This window comes from Oncorhynchus tshawytscha, linkage group LG33 (genome assembly GCF_018296145.1).
Source record: "Oncorhynchus tshawytscha isolate Ot180627B linkage group LG33, Otsh_v2.0, whole genome shotgun sequence".
NCBI classification, from domain to species: Eukaryota; Metazoa; Chordata; class Actinopteri; order Salmoniformes; family Salmonidae; genus Oncorhynchus; species Oncorhynchus tshawytscha.
The window spans coordinates 4,127,578-4,152,984 of record NC_056461.1 but is presented as its reverse complement, the minus strand read 5'-3'; the positions used below and the strand labels follow the sequence as shown (position 1 = coordinate 4,152,984).

Here is a 25,407-nt window from a genome sequence, read left to right as displayed (position 1 = left end):
GGACAGCGAGAGAGAGAGAGATGGGAAGAGAGGGAGAAAAGCGAGAAATAGAGAAATAAAGAGATGGGGTGAGTGGTAGATTACTAGGTTAGTCTGAGAAGTGAGAAGGCTCACATGTTTAGTGAAGGCATTCCTGTGGATTATGAGATTATTAAAATAGAGCAGACCTTGAGTTTCCTTCTGGCGTTGAACTTCTTCAGGCACTCCACTGTCTCCTGTCTGTGCATCATGGACGCCACCGTGGAGCGTTGCTGGAGAAAGAGAGAGACCATGTCAAACAGAAAGGAAACAGAGAGGAAAAGTGTGTGTGTGTGTGTGTGTGTGTACTTACGGAGACCCATGGGTGTTTGAGGGCCTCCTGGGCAGTTATCCTCTTGGCAGGGTTAATAGTCAACATCTGGTTAATCAGGTTCTTGGCTTCTGGAGTCACAGAGTCCCACTCTGGAGATGGAAACTATACACACACACACACAGATTGATAGACAAAGGTGACACAGAGTGTGTGTGCTTGTGAGTGTGCGCTTGCATGTGAGTGTGTGTATATCTCACGTCATAGGCTCCTGCTTTGATTTGCTGGTAGAGTTTGTGTTGGTCCTCATCCCAAAATGGAGGATACCCCACTAGCAGGATGTACAGGATCACACCTATACATAAACACACACAAGGACACACATACACGGACACATGCACAGAGACACACATACGTTGATTGGTGAGGGGGGGGGCAGGAGATATAGAAGAAGGAGGGATGAGACGGCGAGATAATAAAGTGATCTGCACTCACCACAGGCCCAGATGTCGACAGGTTTACCATAGGCCTCCTTCCTCAGTACCTCTGGAGAAAGGTAGCCTGGGGTGCCTGCAAAACCTACACACACAAAGACACACAGTCATCAAGCTGTATTTGACTTTACTCGTGTGCTGTGGATAATATGATAGAATCACAGCAGACTAAACAATGCAGCGAGACTGATTCCACTGCATGTCTTTTATTTAGTTGAAAACGGTTACCAAATACCATAATCAACAATGTCATTTTAAACTGAAATACATTTATTTCACTGAAATGGACAGCTGAACTGGGAAGTCCTGCTGTACAAATTGTAGTTTTTGACAGGTTATTTTTTTGTAAGCTTAGGCCTACTGTGTTCATTTTTGTATTGATTTGTTTTTACATTTTGTATTTGCAATGTAAATCATGCTGTGTAACTGACTATGATGCAATAAAGAAAGTATTGAATTAGAATATATCCAATTTGATCTAACATGACTTATGACACAACAAACGAGGGGGTTCCAGGGGTTCCAACACCTGACATTCTACAATTCTCCTGTCATTCTGTTCTCTTGAGCAACCATCGATCAATAAGTCAGCAATCCCTCTGCCCAGATGTTCTTCCGCCGCTGTCACCATACCTGGATGAGAGCGTCCACGGTGAGACACCTCCTGAGTGTCAACCACAGGGCAGGGGTTTCCAGTACCTGGTTGACTGGGAGTGTTATGGCCCAGAGGAGAGGTGCTGGGTACACGCTAGAGACATCCTGGACCCAGGCCTCATCGCCGACTTCCACCGCCGGCACCCCGGCCAACCAGGTATGCACAGGTGTCGCCCATCTTCCCCATTATCCCCTGTGTATTTATACCTGTGTTCTCTGTTTGTCTGTTGACAGTTTGTCAAGTCAACCAGTGTTTTTGTTCTCAGCTCCTGCTTTTCCCAGGCTCTCCTTTTCTCGCCCTCCTGGTTTTGACCCTTGCCTGTTCTAACTCTGAGCCCGCCTGCCTGACCCCTCTGCCTGCCCCTGACCCTGCCTGCCGACCTGTACCTTTGCCCCACCTCTGGATTATTGACCTCTGCCTACCCTGACCCTCACTGCCGTCTGGTACCGTTGACCCACGTCTGGTTTACTGACCCATGCCTGCCCCCCCCCCCTTAGCCTGCCTGCCGTCTGGTACCGTTGCCCCACCTCTGGTTTACTGACCCCTGCCTGCCTTGACAGGTCTATTGCCTGCCCCTGTTGGATTATTATACCATTGTTAATTCAATGTGTCTGCATCTGGGTCTTACTTTCATATCTGATAAGGAAGGTCATGCTTCTCATTCCCTTCCATAGACTTACACAGTAATTATGGCAACTTCCGGAGGACGTCCTCCAACCTATCAGAGCTCTTTCAGCATGAACTGACATGTTGTCCTCCCAATCAAAGGATCAGAGAATTAATCTAATACATAACCTACAGCCAGCTAGCTAGCACTACAGTGCATAAAATGTGGTGAATAGTTGACTCAAAGAGAAAGACAATAGTTGAACAGTTTTGAACAAATTAATTGACTTAAAAATAAAGCGAGAGAGATAGAGCAAGTACAGCCTAAATTCCTCAGGGCATCCTCAGGGCATGGACTCTACAAGGTGTCGAAAGCATTGTCGTGATTGAAGTGGATTTAACAAGTGACATCAATATGGGATCATAGCTTTCACCTGGATTCACCTGGTCAGTCTGTCATGGAAAGAGTTCAATCATAATGTTTGTACACTCAGTGTATATTTTGGTATTTTTTTCATTAGTCCACTGTTAATACAGTCCCAAAATGTTTCGCACGTCAAGAGTTTAAGATATTGGACTTTCAAGAAGAAAAGCGTCACTTGCCACATCGTCATGTGATGCATTTTGCGTCATGTGATGCATTTTGCGTCATGTGATGCATTTTGCGTCATGTGATGCATTTTGCGTCATGGGATGCATTTTGCGTCATGGGATGCATTTTGCGTCATGGGATGCATTTTGCGTCATGGGATGCATTTTGCGTCATGATGATGTGAAACTCCAATATTTTGAAAACTTGACTGCTGACATTTGGAACTGTATTTAACAGTGGACTAATGAAAAAAAAAATATATATATATATGTATAGTTGAGTGTAACAACTTTCACCGAAGCAAAACAATGCATTTACAGTGCATTCGGAGAGTAAACGGACCACTTAACTTTTTCCACATTCTTACGTGACAGCCTTCTTCTAAAACAGATTAAATGTTGTTCTTCTCATCCATCTACACACACTACTCAATAATTTAATCATTTTTTGCAAATATATAAACAATAGATATTTTTAGGTCTTGGCCGTGTGCTGAAGGTCGTTGTCCTGTTGGAAAGTGAACCTTCACCCCAGTCTGAGGTCCTGAGCACTCTGGAGCAGGTTTTCATCAAGGATCTCTCTGTACTTTGCTCCGTTCATCTTTCCCTTGATCCTGACACGTCTCCCAGACCCTGCCGCTGAAAACTATCCTCACAGCATGATGCTGCCACCACCATGCTTCACCGTAGGGATTGAGCCAGGTTTCCTCCAGACGTAACGCTTGGCATTCAGGACATAAGAGTTCGATCTTGGTTTCATCAGACCAGAAAATCTTGTTGGTCATTATGGGGTATTATGTGTAGATTGATGAGGGGGGGAAATTATTTTATATATTTTAGAATAAGGCTGTAACGTAACAAAATGTGGAAAAAGTGAAGGGGTCTGAATACTTTCAGAATGCACTGTATACCTTGAAGATAAGGTTGATTAATAAAAATATATATAATTGAGGTTTAAAAATGTGAATATGAAAAAATATTCTTACAAGAGAATAGCTAGTCTCTGGGCCACACAAACACGTGTTAAAACATGAATACAGGGTGTGTGTGTGTGTGTGTGTGTGTGTGTGTGTGTGTGTGTGGACGTACCGAACCATGCCTGTTGGTCTCCCTGCACCTCGATGGCCAGTCCAAAGTCAGCCAACTTCACTGCAGCGTTCTTACACTTACTGGCCAGCAGCAAGTTCTCTGGCTACACAGGGGACAGACGGGACATGAAGGCAGACACTTTCATGGGGTGTTGTGCACACAGATCCTATTAAATATGTTTAAAATGTTATTATATGGTGCTAGGCCTAAAATCATGTAGTAGTAATGCACTTGCACACACACACACACACACATGAACATGCATGTACACATACACTACCGGTCAAAAGTTTTAGAACACCTAATGTAGTCATTCAAGGGTTTTTCTTTATTTGTACTATTTCCTACATTGTAGAATAATACCGAAGACATCAAAACTTTGAAATAACACACATTGAATCATGTAGTAACCAAAAAAGTGTTAAACAAATCAAAATATATTTGATATTCTTCAAAGTAGCCACCCTTTGCTTTCTACACTCTTGGCATTCTCTCAACCAGCTCCACCTGGAATGCTTTTCCAACACTCTTGAAGGAGTTCCCACATATCCTGAGCACTTGTTGGCTGATTTTCCTTCACTCTGCAGTCCAACTCATACCAAAGCATCTCAATTTGGTTGAGGTCGGGGGATTGTGGAGGCCAGGTCATCTGATGCAGCACTTCATCACTCTCCTTCTTGGTCAAATAGCCCGTACACAGCCTGGAGGTGTGTTGGATCATTGTCCTATTGAAAAACCAATGATAGTCCCACTAAGCACAAACCAGATGGGATGGTGTATCGCTGCAGAATGCTGCGGGAGCCATGCTTGTTAAGTGTGCCTTGAATTCTAATTAAATCACATACAGTGTCACCAGCAAAGCACTCCCACACCATAATACCTCCTCCATGCTCTATGGTGGGAAATACACATGCGGAGATCATCCATTCACCTACTCTGCGTCTCACAAAGACACGGAGGTTTGAACCAAAAATCTTGAATTTGGACTCTAATGAACTTATCCTCAAGCATTTATTTGGGCTGCGATTTCTGAGGCTGGTAACTCTAATGAACTTATCCTCTGCAGCAGAGGTAACTCTGGGTCTTCCTTTCCTGTGGCCGTCCTCATGAAAGCCAGTTTCATCATAGTGCTTGATGGTTTGTGCGACTGCAAGAAACTTCCAAAGTTAATGAAATGTTCCATATAGATTGACCTTGATGTCTTAAAGTAATGATGGACTGTCTTTTCTCCTTACTTATTTGAGCTGTTCCTGCCATAATATGGACTTGGTCTTTTACCAAATAGGGCTATCTTCTGTATACCACCCCTACCTTGTCACAACACAACTGATTGGCTCAAATGCATTAAGATGGAAAGAAATTCCACAAATGAACTTTTAAGAAGACACACCTGTTAATTGAAATGCATTCCAGGTGACTACTTCATGATGCTGGTTGAGAGAATGCCAAGTGTGTGCAAAGCTGTCATCAAGGCAGAGGGTGGTTATTTGAAGAATCTCGATTTGTTTATCACTTTTTTGGTTACTACATGATTCCATATGTGTTATTTCATCGTTTTGATGTATTCACTATTATTCTACAATGTAGAAAATAGTAAAAATAAAGAAAAAACATTTGAATGAGCAGGTGTTCTAAAACTTTTGACTGGTAGTGTACACACACAGAGAGACTCACACACACAAGCATCCACATACGCACACACACACTACCATTCAAACATTTGGGGTCACTTAGAAATGTCCTTGTTTTTGAAAGAAAAGCAAAAAAATTTTGTCAATTAAAATAACATCAAATTGATCAGAAATACAGTGTAGACATTGTTAATGTTGTAAATGACTGCAAATGACTATACTACTCCCTTCACACAACAGCGCAAACTGTCTAACCAGAATAGAAAGAGTGGGAGGCTTCGGTGCATAACTGAGTAAGAGGACAAGTACATTGGAGTGTCTAGTTTGAGAAAGACGCCTCACAAGTCCTCAACTGGCAGCTTCATTAAATAGTACCCGCAAAACACCAGTCTCAACATCCACAGTGAAGAGGCGACTCCGGGATGCTGGCCTACACATACCAGCCAGGTCGTTCAAGATCCACTGCGAGATTAGCAGCCAGGTCATCGTCCATCCATGTCTGAGGATGTCGGGAGATGATGTGGAAGCCGGACATTAGGGGCAACAGTGAGCGCTGTTACCTTCAAGTAGGTTTCTGTTTTGCTAGGGCGTTGTGAATGGCAGATGGGCGTAAACCTAACCTTAACCCTAGCCTTAACCCAAAAACCTAACCTAACTTTAACCCTAACCCTAGCTCTTCACATAATTCTAACCTTAATCCTAAACCCCCTAGAAATAGCATTTGGCCCTGTGGGGACTAACAAAATGTCCCCAGTTGGTCACATTTTTGTTCGTTTACTATTCTTGTGGGGACTTCTGGTACCCACAACATGTCCACACACACACACACACACACAGTGGGACTGCTGTATAATGTCAGCATGACGGCAGAGCTATCTCAGAGTATTCAGGTAGAGAGCAGTTTTATTAAACTTATGGCATTTTTATTGTGTCAGGAGCATGACAGGTTTGTAGAAAATCGATCCTAACCTATTCTTATGCCTTGACAATTACACACACATCTATGTCTTACTATACTTTAATTGATTCCCATTCTAAATCCTATTCTCCCTAACCCTAGTCCAAACCCTTGTCCTACTCCAAACCCTAATTCTAACTAACTCTAACCCAAATGCCTAAAGTAGCTGTTTTAGAAGTGAGGACCGGCAACTCACTTCACTGAATTTTAGTTGGCTTACTATTCTTGTGAGGACACACACACACAATCTCTTTTCGTCCAGCTGACACCAAGATACACACACAATTACAGTTGCGCTTTGGTGCAATTTTCACAAGTATGTGGTAAATGTTCACAACTCTTGTACAAACCTCAAAACTCTAAGCACATTTTCAATTGACTAAGTACAACACACAAATTACTAAAATTGCATTGGCCAATACAGGACTGTAATACAGTGGGGCAAAAAAGTATTTAGTCACCCACCAATTGTGCAAGTTCTCCCATTTAAAAAGATGAGGCCTGTAATTTTCATCATAGGTACACTTCAACTATGACAGACAAAAATGAGGAAAAAAAATCCAGAAAATCACATTGTAAAATCAAATTATTTGCAATGAAAGGTGCTGAATTTTTGTTACCAGTGGCTGCGTCACTAGTTTACCAGTGGCTTCACCAGTGTTACCAGTGGCTGCGTCAACCAGTTATTTGTGGCTGCGTCAATGTTACCAGTGGCTGTGCTGGCTGCGTCAAGTGTTACCAGTGGCTGCGCTGCAGTGGCTGCGTCACCAGTGTTAGTGTTACCAGTGGCTGCGTCACTAGTGTTACCAGTGGCTGCGTCACCAGTGTTACCAGTGGCTGCGTCACCAGTGTTACCAGTGGCTTACCAGTGGCTGCGTCACCAGTGTTACCAGTGGCTGCGTCACCAGTGTTACCAGTGGCTGCGTCACTGTTACCAGTGGCTGCGTCAGTGTTACCAGTGGCTGCGTCACTAGTGTTACCAGTGGCTGCGTCACTAGTGTTACCAGTGGCTGCGTCACTAGTGTTACCAGTGGCTGCGTCACTAGTGTTACCAGTGGCTGCGTTACTAGCGTTCAACATAGTTGAAGTCGGTAGTTTACATACACCTTGGCCAAATACATTTAAACTCAGTTTCACAATTCTTGACATTTAATCCTAGTAAAAATTCCCTGTCTTAGGCCAGTTAGGATCACCACTTTATTTTAAGAATGTGAAATGTCAGAAATAATTATTTATTTAAGCTTTTATTTCTTTCATCACATTCCCAGTGGGTCAGAAGTTTGCATACACTCAATTAGTATTTGGTAGCATTGTCTTCAAATTGTTTAACTTGGGTCAAACATTTCAGGTAGCCTTCCACAAGCTTCCCACAATAAGTTGGGTGAATTTTGGCCCATTCCTCCTGACAGAGCTGGTGTAACTGAGTCAGGTTTGTAGGTAGGCCTCCTTGCTCGCACACGCTTTTTCAGTTCTCCCCACAAATGTTCTATAGTATTGAGGTCAGGGTTTTCTGATGGCCACTCCAATACCTTGACTTTGTTGTCCTTTAGCCATTTTGCCACAACTTTGGAAGTATGTTTGGGGTCATTGTCCATTTGGAAGACCCATTTGCAACCAAGCTTTAACTTCATGACTGATGTCTTGAGATGTTGTTTCAGCATACAGATGAAATCAGAAGTTTACATACACTTAGGTTGGAGTCATTAAAACAAATTTTTCAACCACTCCACAAATGTCTTGTGAACAAACTATAGTGATGACCATCGTTATGTTTGGAGGAAAAAGGGGGAGGCTTGCAAGCCAAAGAACACCATCCCAACCGTGAAGCACGGGGTGGCAGCATCATGTTCTGGGTGTGCTTCGCTGCAGGAGGGACTGATGCACTTCACAAAATAGATGGCATCATGAGGTAGGAAAATTAGCCTCCCCCTTTTTCCTCCAAACATAACGATGGTCATTATGGCCAAACAGTTCTGTTTTTGTTTTAACAGACCAGAGGATATTTCTCCAAAAAGTACAATCTTTGTAGTCTGGCTTTTTATGGCGGTTTTGGAGCAGTGGCTTCTTCCTTGCTGAGCGGCCTTTCAGGTTATGTCGATATAGGACTCGTTTTACTGTGGATATAGATACTTTTGTACCTGTGTCCTCCAGCATCTTCACAAGGTCCTTTGCTGTTGTTTTGGGATTGATTTGCACTTTTCGACACCAAAGTACGTTAATCTCTAGGAGACAGAACGCGTCTCCTTCCTGAGCGGTATGACGGCTGCGTGGTCCCATGGTGTTTATACTTGCGTACTATTGTTTGTATAAATGATTGTGGTACCTTCAGGCATTTGGAAATTGCTCCCAAGGATGAATCAGACTTGTGGGGGTCTACAAAAAAAAATTCTGAGGCCTTGGCTGATTTCTTTAGATTTTCCCATGATGTCAAGCAAAGAGGCACTGGGTTTGAAGGTAGGCCTTGAAATACATCCACAGGTACACCTCTAATTGACTCAAATGATGTCAATTAGCTTATCAGAAGCTTCTAAAGCCATGACATAATTTTGGGGAATTTTCCAAGCTGTTTAAAGGCACAGTCAGCTTTGTGTATGTAAACTTCTGACCCACTGGAGTTGTGATACAGTGAATTATAAGTGAAATAATCTGTCTGTAAACAATTGTTGGAAAAATGACTTGTCATGCACAAAGTAGATGTCCTAACCAACTTGACAAAACTATAGTTTGTTAACAAGACATTTGTGGAGTGGTTGAAAAATGAGTTTTAATGACTCCAACCTAAGTGTATGTAAACTTCCGACTTCAACTGTATTGTGAATATAGTGCCAAAGTGATTAAAATAATCTGTAACTCACCTTGAGGTCTCTGTGTACCACACCCGACTGGTGACAGTGTAGCACGGCCTCCAGGATCTGCTGGATGCAGTGACTGTATAACAACAGCAGGGGGAGTCGGTTAGTCTCTGCCGGTGTGCTGCATCTGATCTGTGTTCCGTGTGGTGTATTGCAGTGCTTTTAAATTGTGCAAGACAAATTTATGTTCTATTCTATTTAAGTCCCAAAAGTGGAAACTCCAAGCTAAAATCAAGCACTCCTCAACTTTCAAGTATTTGAAGGTATTTGATACACACACTTAAAGAGTGCATGAAAAAGTGCATGAACATGTCAATACACCCACAGCTCAAGTCCACTCCTGTGTCTTTCTGTCGTGAAGGACTACAAAGGAGCGGATGCTCTTGAATATCAGCATACCTAAAACACTCCACATTGACTTGAACAGTGGAACCTGCCACAGTGTGTGTGTGAACACCTGCCAGCGAGATGTTGAAGAGGAACTGCACTATACGAGTCAGGCAGCGTAGGAGTGTGCTTGCATGCCTGAGTGCGTCCGTGTGTGGGTGTTTATGTATAGGTGTGATCCTGTACATCCTGCTAGTGGGGTATCCTCCATTTTGGGATGGAGCCTATGACGTGAGTTACACACACACACAGACGAACTCACATGCAAGTACACACTCACAAGCACACAAACACTGTCTCCTCTGTCTATTAATCTGTTTGACAAAAAGGAGGGTGTGTGTGTGTGTTTAGGAGAGGCTATGTCAAACTTGGTGACTTTCTCTGGCTTATTTTTAAAAAATGTGTCAAACACAAAATAGAAAATATACTTCACCCAATTATAACAATTACAATTTAAAATGTTAATTTCACTCCCAGTTTCTTTGACTGAGAAATACTTTCCCTCTCTTTATCTCTGACTTTCACTTTCTTTTGTTGCCACAAGCAAATACAACCAGTCTTGGATAGGCAGACAGACGGACAGAGAACACATGCAATGCGGGAAAAAATCTGAACACACACACTCAGGGTAGGGCAATGTAGCAAATTTCACACACACCATGAAATATGTATGTGCACTTCCAATCTTTTCTCAATTTCCTCTACCCCTCATACAGTACTCCCTCTATCCTTGCTATTTTCTAACTTACCTCTTTCACTCTGTCCAATTTCCCTTTCTCTCTCTCCCACCCCCACACAACGCCTCCACAGTCACATTGATTTAAGTCTGTCTGTCTGTGTCTGTCTGTCTGTCTGTCTGTCTGTGTCTGTCTGTCTGTCTGTGTCTGTCTGTCTGTCTGTCTGTCTGTCTGTCTGTCTGTCTGTCTGTCTGTGTCTGTCTGTCTGTCTGTCTGTCTGTCTGTCTGTCTGTCTGTCTGTCTGTCTGTCTGTCTGTCTGTCTGTCTGTCTGTCTGTCTGTCTGTCTGTCTGTCTGTCTGTCTGTCTGTCTGTCTGTCTGTCTGTCTGTCTGTCTGTCTGTCTGTCTGTCTGTCTGCTATGGAAAGGTAAAACTGAGAGTAACATTGAACAGGGAGGGAGAGTAAGAGAGACTCAAAATGGCAATGTTTCCCATGCCAATTTTAGTTATTTAAACTTTATTTATTTTATATTTTTCACCCCTTTTTTGTGGTATCCAATTGGTAGTAGTTACATGTCTTGTCTCATCGCTGCAACTCCCGTATGGACTCGGGAGAGGCGAAGGTCGAGAGCCATGCGTCCTCTGAAACACAACCCAACCTTCTTGACACATCGCCAGTGCGCGATGAGACAAGGGTATCCCGACCGGCCAAACCCTCCCTAACCCGGACGACGCTGGGCCAATTGTGCGCCGCCCCATGGGCCACCCGGTCGCGGCCGGCCGCATGCGACAGAGCCTGGACTCAAACCCAGAATCTCTAGTGGCACAGCTAGCACTGCGATGCTATTTAACCTTTATTTAACTAGGCAAGTCAGGTTATAGCAAGAATACGAAGGAGAGAGCAGGGTAACCTTTGACAATTGATCTGACTTTATTAAACAACACCATTCGCCAGAGTAGCCTGTAATTCTCTGTAGAGCAAGGTCTGTGTGTAATGTAGATAATTCTGCACATGGGCAGAAGCTCAGATTTGTTGCTATTGGGAAGAGGGTTCCAGAGAATTTGGGAAATGCAGCCTCTCCGTAATTAGCATTCTAAGTAACAGAATTTAATATAATACATAGTATAATGCTACTCCAAGACAGCAACAACAACGTTACGATTTCTTATGAGATTTCCGGTTGATTGTGTGAATGGTCACATGTCTCTCATGAGGCACGCCACTAGGTAAAATGTGTGCTTTGATTGAAACAAAGCAGTTCGAATAGGCCAACAGTTTGTTAAAAGCACTTACTTTGGTAGCTATGTCTAATAAGGTAGAAGAGGGCAGTGTAACCAAACCGCTTTTTCTATTCCCAACACGAACAGATAGTTTGATGACACATGATTGGCTCTTGGTACAAGTAACCAAACAGTTGATTGGTGCATTGAAAAAAAAATGGCAGAAGACAAGAGTGAACTAAAAAAATAATACAGTAGCCACTGGAATAGCAACTGTTTATTTGCCAGGTAAAGTGCCCCGGCTATAGTTATTCTCCACATACTAACAACGACACTATCTTTAATGTATTTCTGCGTCACATTGATGGGATGTCGCTTAATTTGTTGAAACTATCAGTTTCCCGCAACAACCAACAACAACTAGCTAGCTAACATAGCACGGGAACGAGCTACCGCGCCATCTACAGTATGTTAGTCATGAAAGCTGGAAAAGTTAGTTGTCTGCTAGCCAATCAATGGAGAAGCCTGTCTTTTTATTCGGGTTACAACGTTCTGTTTGTATGTGTTGTAAACGTTGACTCCTCACATTTTGATTGGTGTCGCTAATATTGCACCGATCTAGCTATGTTAGCTAAGTAGGTCATTAGAATGTGAGCCAAACAGACGGTAAGTTATTAGCTCACGTAAAACTCAGACACTGGCTGTAAGTCCGGTGCAGAAACTAGTGTAAAGCCCTTGAATTGAATTGAGAGAGAGAGCACATGATAGAGCAAGCTGATGGAAGAGGGTGAACTGTGTAAAAAGGTGTTTACCTGGCATCTGCTTCACTGTAGTACTCTCTGGCCACAATGTCCTCAAACAGCTCTCCACCTGTCACTCTACAACACAAAGAGACTAGTTTACACACACACACACACACACACACACACACACACACCCTTACAAAAGAAAACGTGGCAATGCGGTTTCACATGTGAAAATCACATTGAACTTAAACATATTTTCACGTATTACATTCAGAGTAAAATAAATAAATAATCATGTAACCTTTATTTAACTAGGCAAGTCAGTTAAAGAACAAATTCTTATTTACAATGACAGCCTACTCCAGACGACGCTGGGCCAATTGTGCGCGGCCCTATGGGACTCCCAATCACGACCGTATGTGATACAGCCTGGATTCGAACCAGGTACTATAGTGACGCCTCTTGCACTGAGATGCAGTGCCTTTGACCACCACGCCACTCAGGAGCCCAGATGTTAACACCCCCTGTTCACATGTGCAGAGCATAACATGTTTTCACCTCCACAAGTGAATTGCAAGTTCACATTTGAAAAACATGAATATGTGAAAATCACATTTGCAGTTTAACGTGGAAGAAAACTCTTCAAACTTTCACATGTGGAATTGCAAGTTCACATGTGGGGGTGAAATAGTGTTATTCTCTTCACTTGTGAAAAGGTGGCAATGTTTCCACAAGTGGAATTGCAAATTCTGTAATGTCATTCTGTAAAAAGGTTACTTAACCTAATAATTATTTCTGAGCCATCTGCTCCATTTGTATTATTGTAATCCTCCATAGTGTTGAATTGATATACATGTACTTAGCGCTACCATTAGGGAGAGGCATCTCTCTCTCTGTTACTACTGAAGACACCCGCCTCCTTTCTTCGCACGTCGGTCAGTGACCGTTGGAAAGAACAGAGAAGCTAGCTCTCTGTGTCTCCTTGTTTTTTATCCTGTTTTCACAGATGGTTGTTTTTTTTTTTCAAATCAAGAGCTAAACATGTTTAACTAAACTGTGTTGAGTTTTCTGTTCATTTTGATGTATAATTTATTAGTTTCTCTCGGTCAAAACAATTGAGGTTATCCTATTTACATGAGTGTAGCCAAGCTAAGTAGCTAGCTTGTGTACATTTGTGTACATATGAACCACGCTAATGACGTATTTTAGAAGGTAACTTTTTGTGAAATGTCTATCTAATGGTCGCATGCTAATTGCTAGCTAGCTAGCTTAGTGATAGGCACGAGCTAGCCTTCCATTTTGTCCTAGCTAGCTTAGTGATAGGCACGAGCTAGCCTTCCATTTTGTCCTAGCTAGCTATTTTTAGCTTCTGCTTTTGTTAGCTGTCCATTGTTTTTTGTTACATTTAATGCACAGGCTTAAAAGGGATTTTAACGTATTTGAAAGTGTGGCATGTTTGCTTTTGTGAATGTGTTATTTATGGAATGAATGTAAACAGATACTTTTCTACAAAGAGATGGTTTTGAAATAGCGCTATCAGAGTTAGTCAGTTAACTTAACCGCCTCATCCGAAAGCCAAATACACTGAAAACACCAATACATCATCTATACAGCTAAAAACAACGAGATGTCAAAATAAGTCGAATTTGAGGTTAAATTGTGATTTGTCAATTTACCTGATTTTGCTAATCATTACTTTGAACAAACTCAAAACGTAAATATTATTGTAATGCTTTTAATATTTATTTAATATTTAACTAGGCAAGTCAGTTAAGAACAAATTCTTATTTACAATGATGGCCTACCCCCGACGACGCTGGGCCAATTGTGTGCCGCCCTATGGGACTCCGAAACACGGCCGGATGTGATAAGATACCCGGGGAGACCCGGGTTCTAACTCTGCCGGTTACAAAAGAACATGTGAAACTTAGAATATCACATGTGAAATTTTGGGAAACCACTATTTTGTGTTCATGTGAAAAACCCATGTGAAACTTCACAAGTTAATGGAAAACACTTTTCATTTGTTCATATGTGTCCAAAAACCACGTACTTTTTCTTACATAGGTTTTTTCAGGTGATTCTTTTACGTGTTTTTTTGTAAGGACACACACAGTGACATGCACACACACACGCACGCACACACACACATGCAAGCACACACAACCAAATATGCATGCGCACGCACACACACACCGGAGGGGGATGTCCTCATTAGGGGGAAACCCTCAGCTCTGCAGGAATCTCTCTGGCTGGGTTGCCATGGAGACAGGCTCCACTGCGGGGCAGTATATGTGTGTGAGTGAGTGTTTGTGTGCATGTGTGGAAGGCTAAAGATGGAACTGAGTGTGTGCAAAGGGGGGATGGTTATGTAATTGGGGGAAATCTCCTTGGAAACGGGGAGAGAATGACCGAAAAAGAGGAGTGAGAAGAAGCAATGAAGAAGGAAGAGGAGAGGGGGAGTATGAGAGGAGAGGGGAGATAAGGGGGGAGGAAGGAGGAGAGGGGGAGAGGGGAGTATGAGAGGAGAGGGAGATAAGAAGGAAGAGGAGAGGGGAGAGGAGAGGAGATAAGAAGAGGAGAGGGAGATAAGAGGAAGAGGAGAGGGGGGGGAGTATGAGAGGAGAGGGAGATAAGAAGGAAGGAGAGAGGGAGGAGAGGAGAGGGAGATAAGAAGGGAGATAAGGAAGGAGAGAGGAGGGGAGAGAAGGAAGAGGAGAGGGGGAGTATGAGAGGAGAGGAGATAAGAAGGAAGAGGAGAGGGGGAGTATGAGAGGAGAGGGAGATAAGAAGGAAGGAAGAGAGAGGGAGGGAGATAAGAGAGGAGAGGGGGGAGAGAGATAAGAAGGAAGAGGAGAGGGGGAGTATGAGAGGAGAGGGAGATAAGAAGGAAGCCGAGAAGGAAAGGAAGGAAAGAGAATGGGAGGAGGGAGCGATAAAATATATAGAGAGGGATGTGGGAGCGCTGCCACTCACAGGTCAAACAGAAGGTAGTGGAAGCCCTCCTCTGATATACTGTCATGGAGACGAACTAGAGGGAGGGAGAGAGAGAGAGAGAGAGAGAGAGAGGGTGGGTGGGTGGGTAGGGAGAACCGAGTGAGAGAGAGAGGAAGGAGAGAGAGGGGGGAGAAGAGAGATGGGTTGAGAACGTCAGCAGAAAGCATTCTCTATTCTATTCCTGTGCTGCAGCAGCACCAGCAGCAGGGAGAGAGTTACAAGTACTGACCGATATTGGAGTGTTTGAGCAATCTGCAGATCCTGGCTTCTCGCTCCAGCTTCTGGTGATCTGAGGAGAGAAGATGGAGATATAATCTTGGTACAATCATATCATAATATGATGCAATATTATCTTTGATATTATCTCAAGAGAAGGATATCAAATGTTTGCTGTAAGTGTATCCAACAGGATGCGAGCAAGATTGAAAAATATGACGTCTCCATCAATATAAGTATGGGCACACACATGCACACATTCCTGCCCACATACAGTGTTGTATATACCCTGAGGGTTGCATTTGCCCATATTAACTCCCCATAATAAGGGATGGAGGGAGAGGGGAAGGAGTAGAACCAAGGAGACAAGAGGAGAGATACAGAATAGAGAGCAATAGAGAGATATTTCAGTTGAAATAAAGAAGAATCTGTTGACACACACAACCTATTTTTTTCCCCAGAGGGAAGTGTTGGCCTTTGTATGTAAATAATCCATACACATCTTAGATATTAGGTTGTGTCAGAGATCAGGAGATAAAGGAGAGGGACATAGAATGGAAAGTTGCGCAGACTGGGTTTGAACACATGCCTCCAGGGGCAAAGTGAGGTTGAAAAACACAGCTTCTAGCCTGTTTTTTCCCTCCAGTCCAAGGTGTCCTCCTCCAGGTTCCAGCTGCAGCACAGGGCTCTGCAGTATCTGACCTATTAAAAGTAGAACACTGTTGTAGATGGTGGGTGCCAGTGTGTTGTGTCAGGTAACACTTTCCGGGACTTCCACTAGGAACTTAGCGTTTTACAATATAGTACAACCCAGCCTTATATACTGTATAACAGCCAGTTCAGTTCAGCCCGGGGTTTGCCAGGGGTTTGTTCAATAGGGTGCGATGTTACGGAAAGTTTAGAAATGTGTTATAAAGAACATAATATGTACCACACAGTACCGGTCAACAGTTTGGGTTTTTCTTTATTTGGACTATTTTCTACATTGTAGAATAATAGTGAAGACATCAACACTATGAAATAACACATATGTAATGATGTAATAACCAAAAAAGTGTTAAACAAATAAAAATATATTTTTAGATTTTAGATTCTTCAAAGTAATCACCCGTTGCCTTGATGGCAGCTTTGCAACCATCTTCATGAGGAATGCTTTTCCAATAGTCTTGAAGGAGCTCCCACATATGCTGAGCACTTGTTGGCTGCTTTTCCCTCACTCCGCGGTCCAACTCATCCCAAACCATCTCAATCGGGTTGAGGTCGGGTGATTGTGGAGGCCACTCATCTGATGCAGCACTCCATCACTCTCCTTATTGGTCAAATAGCCCTTACACAGCCTGGAGGTGTGTTTTGGGTCATTGACCTGTTGAAAAACAAATGATAGTCCCACTAAGCGCAAACCAGATGGGATGGCATATCACTGCAGAATTCTGTGGTATCAATGCTGGTTAAGTATGCCTTGAATTGTAAATAAATCACTGACAGTTACACCAGCAAAGCACCCACACACCATCACACCTTCTCCTCCATGCTTCACAGTGGGAACCACACATGCAGAGATCATCCGTTCACCTACTCTGCGTCTCACAAAGACATGGCGGTTGGAACCAAAAATCTCAAATTTGGACTCACCAGACCAAAGGACAGATTTCCACCAGTCTAATGTCTATTGCTCCTGATTTTTGGCCTCAAACAAGTATCTTCTTCTTATTAGTGTCCTTTAGTAATGGTTTCTTTAGAGAAATTCAAGGCCCGATTCACAGTTTCCGCGAAGCATTTATTTGGGCTGTAATTTCTGAGGCTGGTAACTCTAATGAACTTATCCTCTGCAGCAGAGGTAACTCTGGGTCTTCCTTTCCTGTGGCGGTCCTCATGAAATCCAGTTTAATCATAGTGCTTGATGGTTTTTGCGAATGCTCTTAAAAGAAACTTTCAAAGTTCATGAAATATTCCGGATTGACTGACCTTCATGTCTTAAAGTAATAATGGACTGTCGTGCTTATTTGAGCTGTTCATGCCATAATATGGACTTGGTCTTTTACCAAATAGGGCTATCTCCTGTATACCACCCCTACCTTGTCACAACACAACCGATTGGCTCAAATGCATTAGGAAGGAAAGAAATTCCACTAATGAACTTTTGAGAAGGCACACATGTTAATTGAAATGCATTCCAGATGACTACCACATGAAGCTGGTTGAGAGAATGAAAAGTGTATGCAAAGCTGTCATCATTGCAAAGGGTGGCTACAATGAAGAATATATATATAACACTTTTTTGGTTACTACATGATTTATTTAATAGTTTTGATGTCTTCACAATTATTCTACAATGTAGAAAATAGTACAAATAAAGACAAACCCTGGAATGAGTAGGTGTGTCCAAACATTTGACTGGTACTGTATATTATACAGTTGAAGTCAGAAGTTTACATACACCTTAGCCAAGTACATTTAAACTCAGTTTTTCAAATTTAATCCAAGTAAAAATTCCCTGTCTTAGGTCAGTTAGGATCACCACTTTATTTTAAGAACGTGAAATGTCAGAATAATAGTACTAGAATAATAATAATAGAATGATTTATTTCAGCTTTTATTTCTTTCATCACATTCCCAGTGGGTCAGAGGTTTACATACACTCAATTTGTTTAACTTGGGTCAAACGTTTCAGGTAGCCTTCCACAAGCTTCCCACAATAAGTTCCTCCTGACAGAGCTGGTGTAACTGAGTCAGGTTTGTAGAAAAAGCTTGCACACACTTTTTCAGTTCTCCCCACAAATTGTCTATGGGATTGAGGTCAGGGCTTTCTGATGGCCACTCCAATACCTTGACTTTGTTGTCCTTAAGCCATTTTGCCACAACTTTGGAAGTATGCTTGGGGTCATTGTCCATTTGGAAGACCCATTTGCGACCAAGCTTCAACTTCCTGACTGATGTCTTGAGATGTTGCTTCAATATATCCACATAATTGTCCGTCCCCATGATGCCATCTCTTTTGTGAAGTGCACCAGTCCCTCCTGCAGCAAAGCACCCCCACAACATGATGCTGCCACCCCCGTGCTTCACGGTTGGGATGGTATTCTTCGGCTTGCAAGCCTCCCCCTTTTCCCTCCAAACATAACGATAGTCATTATGGCCAAATTCAAATTCTAAGTTTTATTTTTGTTTCATCAGACCAGAGGACATTTCTCCAAAAAGTAGGATCTTTGTCCCCATGTGCAGTTGCAAACCGTAGTCTGGCTTTCTTATGGCGGTTATGGAGCAGTGGTTTCTTCCTTGCTGAGCGGCCTTTCAGGTTATGTCGATATAGGACTCGTTTTACTGTGGATATAGATACTTTGGTACCTGTTTCCTCCAGCATCTTCACAAGGTCCTTTGCTGTTGTTCTGGGATTAATTTGCACTTTTCGCACCAAAGTACGTTCATCTCCAGGAGACAGATTGCGTCTCCTCCTGAGCGGTATGATGGCTGCTTGGTTCCATGGTGTTTATACCTGTGAACTATTGTTTGTACAGATGAATGTGGTACCTTCAGGCATTTGGAAATTTCTTGTAGAGGTTGTGGAGGTTTACAAAGCATTTTCTGAGGTCTTGGTTGATTTCTTTTGATTTTCCCATGATGTCAAGCAAAGAGGCACTGAGTTTGAAGGTAGGTCTTGAAATACATCCACAGGTACACGTCCAATTGACTCAAATGATGTCAAATAGCCTCTCAGAAGCTTCTAAAGCCATGACATCATTTTCTGGAATTTTCCAAGCTGTTTAAAGGCACAGTCAACTTAGTGTATGTTAACTTCTGACCCACTGGAATTGTGATACAGTCAATTATAAGTGAAATAATCTGTCCGTAAACAATTGGTGGAAAAATTACTTGTGTCATGCACAAAGGAGATGTCCTAACCAACTTGCCAAAACTATAGTTTGTTAACAAGAAATCTGTGGAGTGGTTGGAAAACGAGTTAATGACTCCAACCTAAGTGTATGTAAACTTCTGACTTCAACTGTATATAGTCTGCCATGAAGATTAGGGAATGTCATCGGCTCTATTTATTACACTTCTATCTGCATCACTGAATACACCCCAGGCTCGCTCTCTCTCTTCATCAGATATCTACTATTGGCTAGCAACAGCTGACAACCAGGTGTATCTAAATAGTTTAAGATGTCCTCCTCTTCTTGCCTCCCCTCCTCCATTTGTATTCTGCACTGATGTGAAAGCAAATTCAGCTGTCCTGTTCTCTCACGTCAGCTCAGAGGGAGAGGAGACAAGGGGAATTTAGACTATTGACTTGAACAGCATCCTTGGTGTTGTTCAGTATTCTCATGTGAGGTGTGTGTGCGTATCTTACAGGTTTCTCGAGGAAACTGTTAATTATCCTATTATACACATCCTGAGACTGGCCTCTGAGACTTCCTGTTCCTGTCCTGACAGGAAGCTGTCACCATAGATCATGCAGTAGTCAGTGCTGAGGAACTACTACAGGAACTGCACACAAACACGCACGCAGGCATGCACGCACATACACACACATCACACACACACAGCCTGAACCCTCTATGAGGACATGGAGCGAGCAGCGTTGGTTTTGTGACAAAACAGACCAAATCAGAGATGAGGAACTAGATCCCTTAGGCTGGGGGGGCATGCTGTCGTGTGTGTGTGTCCTCATTTCCTTGTGTCCTCTCCTTGCCTCTTCTCTTCCTGTTCTTTCCAACGTCTGCTCTAAGAATAGAATATGGAGGACCAGCTCTTTAAGATGTTCAGCTCTTTCAGATCAGCGCAAATGGAGGAGATGACGGAAGGTAGCAACTAGACTATTGAGATGCAGCCTTTGTCTCTAAATGAAGCGCTTTGGTGGTTATCGTGCCATATCTGTTGGCAGTAGAAACGGTTCTCCTCTCTCGCTATCTCTCATGTGCTCTCTCTCAAGAGGAGCATAAATTACTGTCTCACTCTTTAGAATCAAGCATCAGCTAAAATATGCTAATGTAAGCTTGCAGATCTGGGACAGCAGTAGCACATACACACACAGACACACACACGCATGCACGCACATATACACTTAGAGGCAGTGTGAGGAGGAGGAACAATCAGCCAAACGCCTCTGCTTTCTCCTGTTAGCTTCAGCCACTGATGAGCAGACGTACCCTCTTTCTCTCCATCCCTCCTTCTCTCGCTCTATCACACACACACAGCATAGAGATAGGGACTAAGCAAACGTTAGAGTGTCTAATTTAACCAGATACCACACAGTTTACCCACTGTGCAGATATTCTACAGTTGGCACTCAGTGTTTGTGTGTGGGATGGTGTATGTGTCTCACCTCTGGCTGATAGCTTTTTGGTATTGATGATTTTGGCAGCGTACTCCTGGCCAGTGCACAGTTTGACACAGCGGCGCACCACTGAAAACGCTCCCCTGTGAAACAAAGGCAGGTAAAAACAGGTGTTAGATATCATATAGCACTGGCAGCATCTCACGATTCTAGAGTCAATTCCTCTACTGTCTCCTTGTTTCCTTTCCTTCATTCCCACTGATCTGAAAGAACTGGACAGGTTGAAGGCATATCCTTGTCCACTACCCCTCTACTGCTTTCACCATCATAGCACCGAGACTGCACTTGTGAAGGTGGTAAATGACCTTTTAATGGCATCAGACCGAGGCTCTGCATCTGTCCTCGTGCTCCTAGACCTTAGTGCTGCTTTTGATACCATCGTTCACCACATTCTTTTGGAGAGATTGGAAACCCAAATTGGTCTACACGGACAAGTTCTGGCCTGGTTTAGATCTTATCTGTTGGAAAGATATCAGTTTGTCTCTGTGAATGGTTTGTCCTCTGACAAATCAACTGTAAATTTCGGTGTTCCTCAAGGTTCCGTTTTAGGACCACTATTGTTTTCACTATATATTTCGGGGATGTCATTCGAAAACATAATGTTAACTTTCACTGCTATGCGGATGACACACAGCTGTACATTTCAATGAAACATGGTGAAGCCCCAAAATTGCCCTTGCTAGAAGCATGTGTTTCAGACATAAGGAAGTGGATGGCTGCAAACGTTCTACTTTTAAACTCGGACAAAACAGAGATGCTTGTTCTAGGTCCCAAGAAACAAAGAGATCTTCTGTTGAATCTGACAATTGTTGTACAGTCGTCTCAAATAAAACTGTGAAGGACCTCGGCGTTACTCTGGACCCTGATCTCTCTTTTGAAGAACATATCAAGACCATTTCAAGGACATCTTTTTCCATCTACGTAACATTGCAAAAATCTGAAACTTTCTGTCCAAAAAATTAATCCACATCTAGGTTAGACTACTGCAATGCTCTACTTTTTGCTATCCGGATAAAGCACTAAATAAATAAATACTTCAGTTAGTGCTAAATATGGCTGCTAGAATCCTGACTAGAACCAAAAAATTTGATCATATTACTCCAGTGCTAGCCTCCCTACACTGGCTTCCTGTCAAGGCAAGGGCTGATTTCAAGGTTTTACTGCTAACCTACAAAACATTACATGGGCTTGCTCCTACCTATCTCTCTGATTTGGTCCTGCCGTACATACCTACACGTACCCTACGGTCACAAGACGCAGGCCTCCTAATTGTCCCTAGAATTTCTAAGCAAACAGCTGGAGGCAGGGCTTTCTCCTATAGAGCTCAATTTTTATAGAATGGTCCACCCATGTAAGAGACGCAAACTCGGTCTCAACCTTTAAGTCTTTACTGAAGACTCATCTCTTCAGTGGGTCATATGATTGAGTGTAGTCTGGCCCAGGAGTGGGAAGGTGAACGGAAAGGCTCTGGAGCAACGAACCGCCCTTGCTGTCTCTGCCTGGCCGGTTCCCCTCTTTCCACTGGGATTCTCTGCCTCTAACCCTATTACAGGGGCTGAGTCACTAGCTTACTGGGGCTCTTTCATACCGTCCCTAGGAGGGGTGCGTCACTTGAGTGGGTTGAGTCAGTGATGTGATCTTCCTGTCTGGGTTGGCGCCCCCCCTTGGGTTGTGCCGTGGCGGAGATCTTTGTAGGCTATACTCGGCCTTGTCTCAGGATGGTAAGTTGGTGGTTGAAGATATCCCTCTAGTGGTGTGGGGGCTGTGCTTTGGCAAAGTGAGTGGGGTTATATCCTTCCTGTTTGTGTCCTTGGATGGGGCCACAGTGTCTCCTGACCCCTCCTGTCTCAGCCTCCAGTATTTATGCTGCAGTAGTTTATGTGTTGGGGAGCTAGGGTCAGTTTGTTATATCTGGAGTACTTCTGTCCTATTCGGTGTCCTGTGTGAATTTATGTGTGCTCTCTCTAATTCTCTCTTTCTCTCTCTCTCTCTCGGAGGACCTGAGCCCTAGGACCATGCCTCAGGACTACCTGACATGATGACTCCTTGCTGTCCCCAGTCCACCTGGCCGTGCTGCTGCTCCAGTTTCAACTGTTCTGCCTTATTATTATTGGACCATGCTGGTCATTTATGAACATTTGAACATCTTGGCCATGTTCTGTTATAATCTCCACCCGGCACAGCCAGAAGAGGACTGGCCACCCCACATAGCCTGGTTCCTCTCTAGGTGTCTTCCTAGGTTTTGGCCTTTCTAGGGAGTTTTTCCTAGCCACCGTGCTTCTACACCTGCATTGCTTGCTGTTTGGGGTTTTAGGCTGGGTTTCTGTACAGCACTTTGAGATATCAGCTGATGTACGAAGGGCTATATAAAGAAATTTGAATTGAATTGAACCTAGTATCCTGTAATTTCACATCTGCCAGTCATGAGTGAAGACATTTCTCCTGTGTGGAGTCATTAGAGTGTGAAACACAGCACAGCAGCACATCCTTCTTAGGATATATACAAATGAGACGACTCAAGAGAAAACAACAAAACTGTCTTTCAAGGATATCTCTCTGTGTGTCCATGTATGCACGTGTCCGTGAGAGAGCGAGACACGGTGTGCATGTGTGTACTGTAGCAGTGCTGGTATTTTGGGGAGTGCTTGCATAACTAACTCAGCAGGGAAAAACAGCAGTAACTGTCTCTGTCGTTTCTCTGAGCAATATATAGACGTTACACAATAACACACACACTCTTACCCGTCCACTGTGTCTCACACACTCTCAGGCATACACTTGACCCCACGTCTCTCACACACACACTCGTAGATGCAATGACAGGTGAGTGTGTAAGGGTATACACAGGGAATACTTTGAGTCAGAAACAGTAGGCTTACGGCAGCAAAGAAAGACAGAGAATGACCTGAGAGACACACATGCACACACAAAAACGTATATTACACACCCCACACATGCTAGCACGTACACACACACACACCAAAAAGGGACAAACTGCCATCCTTACAGGAACTGTGGTGTAGTGAAGGTCCTGTTATCTACTGGGCAGCTGCTGCTACCACAGGATGGTTATTGTCTCTGGCTTATAACACAGGCCAGAACACACACATACACACACCAGTGACCCTGCAGAACCCATAGTAGCGGGCTAAACATACATATTTGCTGTATGTTAATACATAATCTTAATCTCTGCAGTTGTGTTCGCATAAAGATGCATCCTGATCTAGAAAATGTGTTTCTCCTCCTGTTTGAGAATGAGGAGAATACCACCCCCTACCCAGTCCCACCCACACACAGCCTGACACACCTATCTTGCTGTGGCACATAAACTCACTGTCCAATTTTTCTCTCTCTCTCAAGCACAGGAGCTTGGTGGCACCTTAATTGGGGAGGACAGGCTCATGGTAAAGGCTGGAGCGGAGTCGGTGGATTGGCAACATATACATTGAACACGTTTCCATTTGTTTGATGCCATGCACTCCGTTCCAGACATTATTATGAGCCGTCCTCCCCTCAGTAGTCTCCCATTGCTCTAAAGACCCCAATTACAAAACAGCACATCCCGCTCTGCGACAGCTCAAATTGTCACTCTCTAGATCGCTACAGCGTGTCCCCAGTCCCCATGGATCAAATGTAGTCTATATTTTATCTATACGTTTAAATCGGGTCGTCTCGGGGCTACACCTCAAAGCAGAGCGACAGCATGGGTCTTGTTGAGAGGGCTGAGTTGCGCCGAACGTGACAGATCATCAGCAGAGATTAGTTCTGACACCCATTCCGCCGCTCGTACTACCCACACACAACTGCAGATATGCACCGACGCAAATAAACTATAGAATAATAACAGGGTAAGGACGATACAGACGGCTATGTTGTTACCGCATCTGTGCCATAACGTAAAGCAATAATACAGCAAAGCCATACTTTCCGAGTTCTTCATATAGTTGGAAATCGTCCGTAAAACGTGTACAGGTAGTAACCGCCATCATCCGTTTATTCGCGGGGGTCGAGCGTCCTAAATAGTCCGGTCCTCAAGTGAATTGAAACAGGATGTATCCGTTGACTTGGCCAGTTATTTTATGTTAAAAAAATACCGCGGTGTAATGCGTTTTCTGTCCAGAGCGCACTATAATCTACTACAGATATGTATTCGAGAGGAGATGTAGGCTATTCGAGTGGAGGAGAGGCAGTGGTGGTACTCTCTCGCTCTCCCAAAGTGTGTCGTTCAATCGCCTTTCACGCCGTTTCTACACCACCGAGCGCGCTGTAAATACAACACATTTTTCATACCACCAGGGGGCATTGCTCGATAACAACTGAAAACACAGCATCAGAAATTCTATAGACTGACATAACAGGCTTTGGCAGCATCAGCATCATGGAACCATCATCATGTGTAGCTGCTGGAACAGGTATAGCCAGCCTACAGGCTATACAATTAATTTACATCTCTCTTTTTTGTTGTTGATCTAGCCTACCAAAATAAAATGGATTATGTTTTAGTGTGTCAAACTGATAGACTGCAAAGATCCCTAAACTGGTATTTGTACAAATAAAAATATGCAAATGTAAATTTTAGTGGTTGCATTAGGCCTGCTTGGATTATGGTATTTTCAGGATGATCAACACCACCTACATCTCCAATTCAAAGCCAGGTCTGG

General features: G+C 43.3%; 1 protein-coding gene across 12 annotated transcripts in view; it reads right to left on the bottom strand.

Annotated features, from left to right (window-relative positions):
* Positions 1-24,998, bottom strand: part of LOC112230774 (calcium/calmodulin-dependent protein kinase type II subunit beta) — a 64,639-nt gene extending 39,641 nt beyond the window's left edge. For 11 of the 12 annotated variants that reach the window (XM_042311059.1, XM_042311061.1, XM_042311065.1 and 8 more), the window contains exons 1-11: positions 24,671-24,997; positions 20,732-20,826; positions 15,422-15,481; positions 15,172-15,226; positions 12,262-12,327; positions 9,169-9,241; positions 3,725-3,827; positions 785-868; positions 550-644; positions 332-454; positions 168-251 (exon numbers count right to left, since the gene is read on the bottom strand). In XM_042311059.1, coding sequence (XP_042166993.1) covers positions 168-251; positions 332-454; positions 550-644; positions 785-868; positions 3,725-3,827; positions 9,169-9,241; positions 12,262-12,327; positions 15,172-15,226; positions 15,422-15,481; positions 20,732-20,826; positions 24,671-24,735 — 903 coding nt within the window. In that variant the 5' untranslated portion in view covers positions 24,736-24,997. Of the gene's footprint in view, positions 1-167; positions 252-331; positions 455-549; positions 645-784; positions 869-3,724; positions 3,828-9,168; positions 9,242-12,261; positions 12,328-15,171; positions 15,227-15,421; positions 15,482-20,731; positions 20,827-24,670 lie in introns of all 12 variants that reach the window. The other variant, XM_042311060.1, reaches the window with a different exon arrangement.
* Positions 24,999-25,407: the final 409 nt, after the last annotated feature.